Here is a 13,002-nt window from a genome sequence, read left to right on the forward strand (position 1 = left end):
ACCCGGGACTCTGAATATATGGCTTCCATTGCAATGACAATCTTCTTCACAAATGTAATGCCTGGAGCACGGGAGGCAACCTCTTGAACTGTAGTGTTGCGGTGTATGGCAACTGCCATGTACAACCTCCCATAGTGTGGGCCGGTAGCATCCACATAAAAGATACCAGGCTAATGACCATATAGTTGTGAGATAGCCTCCGCCTACGGAAGGCGGTGACCACCACGGGCGTTTCTAGTCATGTTGTTTGAAAGTCGTCACACCTGGAGTGCAAAGCGCCAAGCTTTATGAACGTAGACCCGTTCTTCCTCCTCTGCGACGTGAGATTTATGTAAGCGGGACAGAAGGCAGCTCTCCGGAAATGTTTTTGCTCATGTACAAGTATTGATTAGTAAGATTATCTTGTAACTTCCCAAACGCGTTGGTCATCCCCAGATGGAGGAGACGCTGGTTGAACGCTGCTATAGAGAGTGAAGTGCTCTCTTGTAGACCTTGCATAGAACTACATCGAATGCAGTCTCATCGTGGTTTTGTAGGTGAATGTAGGAAGCCCAGTATAACAATCGGCTGGTGACAAATGCATTAGCCAGGGGCCGGGCATGTTTAGATTGTATGGCCTCTTTTTTATAGGAAACGCGGAAAACTATACAGCCCACCTGATCACCCACCTTAGGTACCTTGCATGGGGTAGTGTTGATGTCGCGCCCTTGACTCATAAAAAGCCCTTGCACGTGAATTTTCTCATGTTCGGGTATTGATTCACTAAATATTAACAAGAGTATTTTGGTTACCCACTTTGAGTTAGGGTGGAGATGCGCGAATTCCGATTTACTCGGAGACCATTCAAGGCCACAGCGACGAGCATCATGATCTGCCCCAACCCCACGCAAAAAAAAAATTGTGATAAGCACGCCGGAGCAAAACACAGCCACGGAACTTGTCAAAATGAAGTTTTTGACAATCAACGGAAAGAGGTACAAAACATGAGCATCCGCATCTGTGCCTGAGCTAATGGCAATGAGAAATATACGCAATAAACTCGCAAATTTACTCAAGACCAGCGAAGAGGGAGCCCTCTCTAAAATATGTTTAGTGGTTGGGCAGTACGTGCACCGCGAAACTGCTCAACGAAGAAAACAGAGTTCCCTCGTGGGTTTACTTCAACAGCGTTACGATAAAGGTATCTCTGTAACGGAAGCAGATACACTTATGCAAGGGTGTGGCAGGCACGGCCACTGACCTGACGTGTGTCCGAGAAGATATATCAAATGGAGCCCATTTTGCGAATTAAAGAATCACAGCAATGGACATAAGTGTAGTCCAAAGTGCCAAGTGTGTTAAAGGCTCCCTTATGGCTGACCGAAACTTCAAGGTCAAATACAAGGTGCCGCACTTGCTGAAGCAGAGAAGGTGACCGGCAAAATTAGGAGACTTACAAGAGCGGAGCCTATCCCCATCAGATAGCAGTGTTAGTATGGTGGAAGAAGACCACCCGTGTTGCTCTAGATCGAGATCACGCTCCCAACAGAGTCGTCCACCCAGATCCAGATCTCCATCACCGGTAAAAACACGGTGCCAAAGTTGTAGTAGTAGCATAACTCGGACTCGGAGCAGAAACCGCAGTGAGAGCCGACACTACCCCAACAAGACCTAGGAGGGGCCACACCTGGCGGAAGGCAGAGAAGGCCATGCGAAATCACCTGGTGCGGCATAGTGGCCGGAAGAGGCAGACTTCACGCAGGCGCACCCTCTCTCCAGCCACTCGATGGCAGCAGTCGACCCTGACCTGGTGGCGATAATGTTGAAGAGAGAAAAACAGAATAGGCAAACCAAAGAACAGCTGGCCAGAGCTAAAAAGCAGAACAAAAATCAACAAGAAAAAATTAGGTTCTACAACTGACGCTGAACGAAATGTACAAACGAATGGGAAGACACTCCACAGAGACACCATTCTATGGCACCTGCACGTCCCGTGGGGCTAGATGAAACGGAAAGATGGGCATGTGCTGCGGTGGTAATTGCGTTTTAAGCGAAAGAGCCCAGGTGGTTCTCAACATTCTGAAAACGTGCAGAATCTCGCGCAAAATTTGTAGTTGGCCAGTCCGGGAGCCTTAAAAATACATGTGATCGAAGAAATTGTAAACAGGAAGATGGACAAAACAAAGCGACCGTTTGAGACGCTCCTCATTCAGCTGAACAAGTGTGACGCGTAAAAAATGCACAGTATGCCGTGGTCTATGTCCAACATGTGGCTGTGAATTAGCGAATGGAAGATCTACAAGGTGGGATCATTCAGTTGCAGCAACAGCGAGAAGAGCGCCACGAATTGAGAAGAGACAAACTAACCATTGTCAAAGAAAGCCGCAACCCCCCATCTGCCAACACTGATGCAAAAGACACGTACGGACATTCGCATTCCCCGAATGCCGCTGAGTAACAACCATAGCTACGTTCCGCAAGTCCATCGGCAGACGTGTCCTCTGCCATCGGAGCTGTAGAATCTTCAAAAACAAAAAGCTACGATTGCCAAGAAATCTTGTGGTGGCCAAGAAATTCATGCATGGAAAAAATCTTGTGGTGGAAAAATCTTGTGGTGGCCAAGAAATCCATGCATGTAAAAGGAAGTTCATCAGAAACTCAACAGGAAGATGCGCAAAATGATTGCCGAGATCCACCGAAAGAGTGAGGACCACTGTTATTGAGTGTATGAACAGGAATGACAGCAGCTGTGCGATACGATGAACAAAAACATGAGTACAGGACGCACTATGAAAGTTGTCAGGCACCTGCTGGAACCAACCAGCATAAGAACAGCGACTCGTGTCCAGATGACGAAGGTGCAGCGCACATACAAAGACGACTCACAGGTTTTCATAGAGGAGATCATCCAGACGTACCTCACTCGCCCTACTGGCCAGAGTCACCAGCAATGCTGTGGGGCTTCCAATGAAAAACTCAAGGTAGACTTTTCCGTGCAGGAAATTGTAGTGGTTCTCCGGCTACTCAAGACTGAATTGGCACCCGGCTCTGACAAGATCACCAACAACATTCTGAGGAACATGAATGATGACGCCACGGAGAAGCTATGTCAGTATACCAGCGCATGCTGGCGGAAAGGCCTCATTGCGCAAGATAGGAGTACTATGGATGTTATACTAATACCCAAGCCAAGTACACCGCTTGAGGTTCGAAACATGAGGCCGAAGAAAGGAGGACCATGGATATTTCACTAATATCCAAGCCAAGTACACCGCTTGAGGTTCGAAACATGAGGCCTATATCTCTGACATTGTGCGTCAGAAAGTCAAGGCGCACGCCTGCCTCAACAGGGCGGGTCCCCCTTTTCGAGGACTAGAACCGGGACGCAATCGACACCCACATGATCGGCTTTCACAGAGGGCTTTCAATGCAGTATGCTATGCTAAAGATCAAGAAACAGGTTATTAACAGACCAAGTACGCACGTTCGCGCCTTGCTCGAATAAGACCTCAAAAGTGGCTTCGATACCGTGAAACACGCGGCCACTTTGGTTAAGATCAGCAGTCGTTATCTTCCTGCGGGGTTCCACCAGTACGTCAGCAGCTTCCTGAACGGACACTGGGCGACGATGGAGATCGACGGCGCCCCAACGCGAACAGTTGGCATGGGGGGGGGGAGCGAGTATGCTGCATTGATCGGTGCTTTCCCCCTTGCTTTTGAACCTCGATCGTCCTCATTGTGCTATCAGAGCGTCTTGACACAATAGAGGGTAGCAATAACACGATCTATAACCTCACCGTGTGAACCGAACCGTGTGGACCAAACCGTCTGAACCAAAGACCACCCTCATGGTCAGGTTACACACCTGACCGTGTGTAACCTGACCGTGTGGAGCAAAGAGAATGCGAGCCTCGGTGAAATGAAAGAGAGAATGCAGCGGGCCGTCCGGGAGGTGGACCAGTACCTCGAAGGCACAGGATTTGTCTACCCTCCCAATAAATCAGAAATCTTCCTTCATAAACCACGCAAGAGTGGACCTTATCCACAAGCTGTAGTGTACGTTCGACAAGAAGAGGGGGAGGGGATACAATAATACCCATGGTTTCCAAACAAGAGTGCTGGGCCTGTGGCCTCCCACAAAATGGTTCCAACCACGAGCTGGTTCCTGGTATTCACAAAACAGTGGCAGCCGCGATGCATCTTATGAATCGACTTGCGAACGAATGGAGGGCTGAAGGAACACAACATGACGAAGGTGATACGTGAGTACGCGCTGACCCATATAGCGTACGTTGCCGCGTACGCCGACTGGAACAGAAAGAGAATTGACAAGCTGAACGCGACGATTCACCAGGCGTTCAAGGCAGGCCTGGGTGTGACCCGGTACACGGTCCCTTAGGCCCCTCAAGCTGGCCGTGCGCAAAGGACTAGACGCGACATCAGAGGCGCTGAGGATCGCGCACCTCGAGAGGTTGTCGGGAACCGGAACAAGAAGTTGCTTTCTTGACCTGCTCGAGATTCAATATTATAAGACGCGGGGACTGAAGTAGGCATTGCCAGCAAAAGTTAGGGATCCCACACTGACATACAACATAAAAAGGCAACCCTATTCACGGTTTCAAACGACACAAGTGCTAGCTGTAGCAATATTAAAGGGTCACGGAAGACAAGAGGACATCCTAATATTGATGCAGCCAGGTATCTACTGTGAGTCAGCCATGGCGTTGGGAGACGCTCGTAAACTACCACTACCAGTGAACGAGTGAGACGAAGTGGAGGCACCAACACTACCGCTACTGCTACTGTTACGACAACGACAGCAGAGCCAGCGGCAACATCAACAAGCTCGGCCAATGGCGGCAGTGCCCGCTTTCTACATGGTGGTCATGGATACAACGTGAGTGCTCTGGGTCACGGCACCGGTGCAGATGCTGTCAGCAGAAGCTGCAGAAGAGACAGCCATAACTTTCGCGTTACTCCACGGTGGTGCGGACGACATCCTGATTGTTGGTAATGCTAAACAAGCAACTCGGATCTATATAAAAAAAATGGGTGTTCGAGCAGGTGGCTCGCATGCTTGACGCCAGGGCTGGATATTTCGTGTCAGGCAAGATTGAACACAAGGCTCTCAGGTAGTTTTTCGCGCACATGAGATGCATTGCACCTATCAACACCAATAGCCGTAAAAACGGCACCGGCAATCCGAACGGCCAAAACCCCACTGAATTCCATTCAATCATAACAAGCACGCTCACCTAATCGTGAGGAAACTTACCCGCTACGATGCAGTCAACCAGGGAGTAGCAGCCACCATTGTTTGGATAGCCCCGGTGCCAAAAACGTAATAACCACAGACACCGATACTGCCGCTATTTCACCCACCCCCCCACCTCCGTTGCTGCAGAAGCCGAAGTTGGGGCAGAAAAATCAAGCCAAGTAGGTAAGCCCACTGCTATGCAGAAGAGTTTGTTGCCACCTACCACGATAGGCTTAGGCACAACATGAAAGGGCAGAATAGAGTTCCAAAACCCACAGTGCGCTTCGACAGTTCACAGCTGGTGGACCTTAGGTGGCTGCAGGTTGGCACCTTTAAAAACCACTATCAATTGCACAGGCTGTGGCCTGCGCTGCACCCATCGCCTGGCTTATAATGGTGTGAGCATGGACAGGCTGATATGACAGATGTGCTTTGGCAACGCGCATAAAACGACGATAGACAACAAGCGAGGACAACACACACTGAGGGACACTCCGAAGTGGGGCACCTTGCTGAGCAATTGCAAGCCACCCTTCTAAGTAGAGCCCTCGAAGACCAGATCTGGGCCGTTCAGCAGGCCAAGGTGGTCGCCGAGGACCTCGGTGTATGTTCCTCGAACGATGTATTTCTAACAGCCTAGCCCCGGCCGCAGCAACAATCATTGGACAAATAAGTTTATTCAACTCAAGTAAACGTGTCCTGGCGATCGAACAGCCATCTCCTCTGGGCTTTTTTTTTCGCCAATAATTTAAAAACAAATGAAAAGCACAAAGCTGTTGCGCGGAGTCTCGGCAGTCCTCGTACTTACAGCGGAGCTGTGGCTGCGTGTTGGGGCTGCCTGCCTATAGTATTGGGGCTCGGTGGCTTACCTTCGGGATACATTATTTAGAGTGGTTGCCTCATAGGGCGAAATACGCAAAGTGTTCTGTGCTCTACGCCAGCAGACACTCTTTTCTGTGAAACAAAGGCTATGCGACGATTGTTTTACTACTGCCCACCGCGGATGTCTAGTAGCTAAGGCGCTCGGCTGCTGAACCGCAGGTTGCAGGATCGAACCCCGGCTGTGGCGGCTGCATTTTTGATGAAGGCGAAGATGCTGTAGGCCCGTGTGCTCAAATTTGGGTCACTGTAAAGAACCCCAGGTGGTTGAAATTTCCAGAGGCCCACCCACTACGGCGTCTCTCATAATTATATGGTAGTTATAGGACGTTAAACCCCACACATCAATTTATCATCGGTCGTTTTACTAGCTCCGGCGACGCACTCGGCGCTGTCAGGCTGGTTTAGCGCAGGTAATGAAACTACATAATGAATCCCTTTTCTGCTCACGATAAGCCGTAGCCGAGGGAAGTAAACACGGTTGATCACACCAGCTTGCTTTGTTACTGCTAGCACTTTTCTTTCGAAGCTATAGACGATTAGGCACAGAAGCGACTTATCCGTGGCGTTTAGACTCAATTGTTTACGCTTGTTCATGCATGGCTGCTGAATAATAGTTGAAACACGTGAGATCCAGCCACTGTATGGCCTGACGCTGGCGCTAAGTAAACTTGCCATCAGTGGATGTCTAGACAGCGCAGCCGTAGGAAGCCGGCGTATACGTGGCTGCTGATAGAGGAAACTACTTCTGGCCTGCCCCAAGAGCGACGAAAACGCCAACAGGTAATAAAATATTCCATGCGGCTTTGCGGTAGTACATTTTTTGTGTTTTCCAGCCAAGCCATTTCGTTTTATAAAACGCTGTTTTTTTTCTCGCTGTGCTTTGGCCACCCTCAGTTCTAAATAACGTGTGCCTTGGTAAATAACGTGTGCGTTGTTACGACTCGAGCCACTGCCGCCACTGTTGCGTAGTGCGCCGAGCTCACGGGCCGCCAAGGTCACAACTGTTCGGTAGCGCGTGTTTCTCAGCTCGCGGCTGCTTCTGCACAGAGCCGATAGACGATCGGACAAGACGGCAGTGAGTTAAGTCAAGATTTATGTACAGCATAGAAGAGAGGCATTACATATTCGGCACTTGGGCTGACAGCTTAGGAGCTCGAAGAGCCGAGATGTCTTCGGATGCTCTGGCGCTGTCGTCTTTTCTCTGATGCATAAGTCGGCTGCTTGACGACACGCCGCTTGGTTCTTTATAGGCTTCAGGTTATCGCTTACGTCAGCAACGTCCTAATAGAACCTCTGCTGCCCTGCTGTCAGCATCCTACAATCAAGAACAGCCGCGCTGAATGGCATCCATGAGCCAATGGCATTGCCACGCGTTACGCAGGGCTCGTGAGACAGGATGACGCCGATTGCATCATTGGGATTCAACCGGGCTCATGGGTTGATGGAGCTTGCCGGGCGTTGCGTAAGATACAACGGTGTCGCCAGGCTAGTTGACGTCTCTTAGGTGATGACTTCACGCGGGTTCACTCACTGGCTTTGACACTGGTTGCTTTTGCAGAAGCAATGACATTCGGTCTCGACTACCAGGTATAACGGTATGCAGAGGGTCAGCAAACCAGGCGCGAAAATTCCCCTTACTGTTCTTGGGTAAAAAAGGCAATTCGACTGTTTGGATATAATCCGTCGAAATATCATTGGCACTCAATCGGGGCAATTACCGCCGAAAATAGAGCCTTGAAGTAACGTTTTATTGAATACTCAAAAAGTATTCAATCATTGTGCGTGTTGGCGGACTGCGCTGCTCAGTTCAGGCCTGCACAAGCAACTCTGTGCAACCGAGGAGACCTAAGAAGCTGCCGAGAGACACCTCTCCATTAGCTTCTAGGCGGGAGCCCAGGCCAGCAATCTGCAGGGAATAAAAAAGTTCACCTCCGTCTGTTTCTTTCTCATGTGATATAAAACTCCCACGTAGTAAAATTGATTGTGCTGCCAATATAATAAGTTCCCGAGACGTGATGTTACAAATGCGTCGTTTAGCGCCTTTTAGTGAAACATGATGTAGTAATAATAAAAACGGTAGAATTTCCTAAAGTCATGAGCAACAAGAACTTTCATTTCGAGTAACTTTTCATTAGAGGGCAGATAAGTAATTCTGCAAGTTACCTGTAGGCCTTTGCCGCAATTGGATATTAAAGTCGTCAAGTTGTCTTGACGTCCCAAAGGAGGGTTTATTTGGCCGTAGTGATAAACCCGCTTGGTCCACAAGAGGCGCATTGCTAACTCAGTCCCACGATCCTTGAGAAGCATTGTCATGTCGTGTAGGCTTCCACAAAAACTAGACAAGAAATAGAACAGTTTGATGCGATTAGTACACTTTGTTACAATCAAAATTCATGAGTAGTAAAATGTTTTTCAGTTACAAAGCCATTTGGTCTGACAAATTCATACATAAGTCATTGATGATTGATGCTACAAAGGGGAGGATAGCATTTTTTGTTATAAGCCATCTGCAGTCTCATCATATTTCGCAGAATGTTTTTTTACAAGAAAAACAACAAAATATTTTTATTTGACACAAAAGGCACGAATTCGCTGCAAGGGTGCAGTAATGTATTCCTCAGCACCACATGAAAATGTCACGTGTAGTAAAGCTTCCAGCTCACTGCTTTAGCCTGTTTTTTGTCAGCACTCAAGAAAAAAGGACGCCGGCTCAACCTATGCGAACCTGCTGCAGACAGTCTTGAGACATTCGTGCTGTCCAACGCTTGAGCATACACTGAGAGGCGATAAAACGGGCGCTTGCAAAAAAGTCCGCTGCTGTCATTATTATTTGCAACTTTTTAAACAGTAAACATTTCACACTCTCAAAAATATAAAAAAGGGTTCTGTTGGCGTTCACAGCCTCAGGCACAGCCTGGAAGCATCACTTATGGGGTATACACCGCCATGATGAAACAAAGACACTATGCACGAGAAATAGAACACATGACGGACAGCTAACTAGCCGCTGGAGATTTTTACTATTTTAGAGAGGCCTCATTTTCATCACAAAAATACATGTCACGACAACCATCCTTGTTATCTCTAAGAGTGTGAATTATAGGAACACCACCCCGTCAAATAATTACATGCAGCAGGAAAGCGCGTGTTAAACTCAAAATTTAAGAAGAAAATAAATGCACTGAATAATGTTACACCTCAAAAACGATATTCAAAATCTATCAATATGATTAACGCATCCAAGACATACCTTTTCACAATTGTTCTAGATATTTCAATTACTTATCCACTTCTTTCGCTTGTGGATGCCACATTACACACTCTAAAAAGTCGAGAAACCATTCTGACACGCTAATTCTCTTGGGGTACTAACTTTACCGCTTTTGGAAGGTAAAAGCAGAATAAGAGAGTTTCCATTCAGAAGGGAGTCATAGAACTCTCGCGAAGCGCATTTCGATTGCCTTTCGTGTGGAAGGCACTGCCGTATTTGCAATGTCCACGCGCTATAGGTGGCGCGCTGTACAATGCCAGATTAAAGCACCTGGGGCTTTGTGCTAGATGGCTGCGGGAGGATGATCAACACGTGAACTCGTTTAGGAAAAGATAGGACGTGCGGACGTACGCCCTGTGCCGCTTTCACCTGATGACCTCTTGATCGCCAAATGAATGTACATCAGACCAAAGTACTTTACCAAGCGTTAGGAACTGCTAAGTGTTGTCTAGCTCATTTCTTGCCGCAGTTCTAATGGTGATGGTGTCAGCTGATTGTCCGTGCATCAACGACGGCTTGCGTAATCGTGCACGTGCTACAGAAAACTGCCCGAGCTAGTATTTACATATCGTAAATACTAGTCCGTACATTTTTAGGTAAGGTGGGGGAGGGGGGCACCTACTGAAGGCCTTGAAAAGCCGTATGTTTATTACTTGTTATCAGTAAAACACCTTGCTCCATCCAAATGTGTTGGTTGGGTTTTGTTGTTTTGTTATGAGCCTGCTTAATGTCTGTGTAAATCGCGCATTGTGTAGATTTTGCCACCTTCTTGCGATTTTGTTTCTCATCCTCGTATCACGTTCTTCTTTTCAGGTTCCTTTTTCTATGGCTGCTCACACTGAACAGGCGCTACAACATAGCAAGCCACAAGTTTTATTTCACGTCACGACATTTTTATTTATTCATTATCATACAGAATAATTGTGAGAACATAAGGCTGATATCTGCAGTTTATTTCGCGCGTTTTGACAGTGTGCACATCACACATATTTTGGTTGGCTATACTCGATTAATTTGTGGGGTTTAACGTCTCAAAACCACTATATCATTATGAGAGACGCCGTAATGAAGACTCCAGAGTTTTCGACCACCTGGGGTTGTTTAACGTGCACCCAAATTTGAGCACACGGGCCTACAGCATTTTCGCCTCCATCGAAAATACAGCCGCCACCACCAGCATTCGATACCGCGACTGGCGGGTCAGCAGCCGAGTACCTTAGCCACGAGACCACCGCGGTGGGGCTGGTTGGCTATACTCATATAAGGATGTAAATGAGAATGACGTCATTGGAAGTCACAGACCATTTTATCGCGCTTTTTGTATTGCCGTGCTGGAAACTGTTGTTTACGCTGGTGTTAATGAAATATAGTTAAATTTGAGCTACATTTTCTTCCTAGTTGCTGGGTTTAATGGTAAGTATTATTGTAGTTGCTTTAAAAGAATACTTCACCGTTTCCAGCAGTAGTCAAGCAAAGTCAACCAAATAGATTAAATAGCCGCCGAGTCGCTTGATTTACGTAGGATGTTACCGGCAAGAATCACCTGACTCCCTGAAAAGTCGTAGCTTGATCACAAAAGTCATTTCACTCTTTCTAAAGGGGTCAGGGGACTCTTCTAGAGCGCACCCATTCTGATCCCCCAAGATAGTCACCCTGTCTCTCCAAAAATAGTCATATACGTGGCAAGTCAAAACGTTCCGATTGAGAGTTAGGTATACTCTCTTTTTTTTTAGAATGTACCGGCAAATTTTCTAATCTTATCTGTCTGCCTAACTTTTCTGTCTCCCCCACACCTGCTTGCCTTTTCTTGGAATCCAGTGTGATCCTTAATGGCCAGCGGTTATCTTGCCTTCGCGCCGCGTGCGCCGCCTATGACCATATCTTCTTTCTGATTTTGACTCTGATGTCCCTAAGAACCCTTTTGTTCATTGATGCACTCTGCTTTCTTTTTGTCCCTTAGGGTTACATACATAATTTCATTTATACTGCTCTCTGCGTTGCCCGGAACTTGAGTTGAACACTCTGTGTAATACTGAGGGTTTCGGAGTGCAGATTTTCTCAGACGGTGATCACGCGTGCATGAACTGTGCTGTATTTTAGCATGATGTTTTTCAGGTTTTATCGCCTTGCTGTTTTTTTTATAGATAGCATGTGTGATCGCCAATAAAACATAAGTGGCAAATTAGTGCTGTGTGTGTGTGTGTCTCTTTTTGCCTGCTTGTCGTGGTGCGTTATACCAATATATATGATGAACCCCAACCAACTAGCCCGGCAACGTGCCATAACTTCTATAGTAAATTTTACAAAACTTTGCGGTATAGGAGTATAGAAATTACCACACAAATTGAAACAAATGATTCGAATGAAAGGATAAAGGACGCCCGCTACGCACTTAGCGCGTCCTGCAGGACTGAAATATTTTTTTTTTCATTCCATTCTATTGAGTTGCACAGAGAAATGAGTCGACTATATAACCTAATATAGTTTAGGAGTAATTAGACGCTTCGGTGTATGTCACTTGACCCCTTTAGGTGTGTCCCAAGCAAAAATTTTTTGACTCGCTCAGAAGTGGTCATGTGATCCTTCACATAGCCGTACTGTCACTCTTTTTCAGATAGTCGCAACACTATTCTAGGGCGAAGTGGCTCTCAGCCAGGCGAAGTACCCACAGACCGCTTTAACGGAGTCAGAATTAAAAAAAAAAGGCCATAAGAACTTTCTTTTTCTTTAGAGTGTGATGGGCGTCACCGAAAGTCTTTTTCGCGGACATTCCATGGCGAAACCAATTGTTTCTTTACACATTGAAGTATTCGCATGACACCTATACTTGCTTGGGTCGCATGCACGTAGACTAAAGCTGATGTGCCAATGCTCGTGCTAAAAACCGCCATTGGATCGCGGTCTCCTCGGATGACCATAGGAGCATGTGACAGCACAGCACCATAAAAGCGCTGTCCACCGCAGCCCGATGCAGCGACTCAGAACATTAAGTCGAGTAAACACAAACTTTTATACTGCTGCACTTTAATTCTTGTAGGAAGTTCCAGTCCGCGAGTGCGGTAATGATTTGCGACGTATAAAGCACGCTTTCGTCTGGAACTGTTATAATAGTGTGGCATATGCTGCAAAGTTCTTTTTGCTTTGCAAATGGGGAAGGAACCTCTTGGGGGCCCTATCAAGTTGGTTCACGCGTAATACTTTCTCAAAGAAGAAACAAAGTATGTGGAGAATCTTACTGATAATATCTTGAAGAGCAATATACATTACTCCGCCTATTTCGGCAAACAGTTTTTCATGTAAAATACTGAACTTTGTTCCAATGTCTTTCTCCTAAAATAAAAAATGTAAAAAAGAGCGTACTTGAAGTCGATGCCGATGCCATATTCTGTCTTAGTCTGCTTCTCGGCGACGTCCAAAATACTTGAAACGCCTTCGAATTCGTATAAGGCCGGATCGAGGGTGATCGCTTGGTAGCCGTAAAATGGATACGCCATAATGATCGTGCACAGTCCGTCAGGTGGGGCGTGAGCGAAATTATTTCCGAACGGAGTTTGTACCGTGCAAATGAGGGAGCCCAGTGGCAGCGGCTTCTCTGAAGAACAAGAAAGTACAG

At 47.0% G+C, this 13,002-nt stretch overlaps 1 protein-coding gene across 2 annotated transcripts in view; it reads right to left on the reverse strand.

Annotated features, from left to right (window-relative positions):
- LOC142796290 (uncharacterized) overlaps positions 1-13,002 on the reverse strand; it is a 127,140-nt gene that overhangs the window by 35,935 nt on the left and 78,203 nt on the right. For both annotated transcript variants that reach the window (XM_075886580.1, XM_075886581.1), the window contains 2 exons: positions 12,750-12,981; positions 8,282-8,453 (listed from right to left, as the gene is read on the reverse strand). In XM_075886580.1, the coding sequence (XP_075742695.1) occupies positions 8,282-8,453; positions 12,750-12,981 (404 nt within the window). The remainder of the gene's footprint in view (positions 1-8,281; positions 8,454-12,749; positions 12,982-13,002) is intronic.

This window comes from Rhipicephalus microplus, chromosome 2 (assembly GCF_043290135.1).
Source record: "Rhipicephalus microplus isolate Deutch F79 chromosome 2, USDA_Rmic, whole genome shotgun sequence".
Taxonomy (NCBI): domain Eukaryota; kingdom Metazoa; phylum Arthropoda; class Arachnida; order Ixodida; family Ixodidae; genus Rhipicephalus; species Rhipicephalus microplus.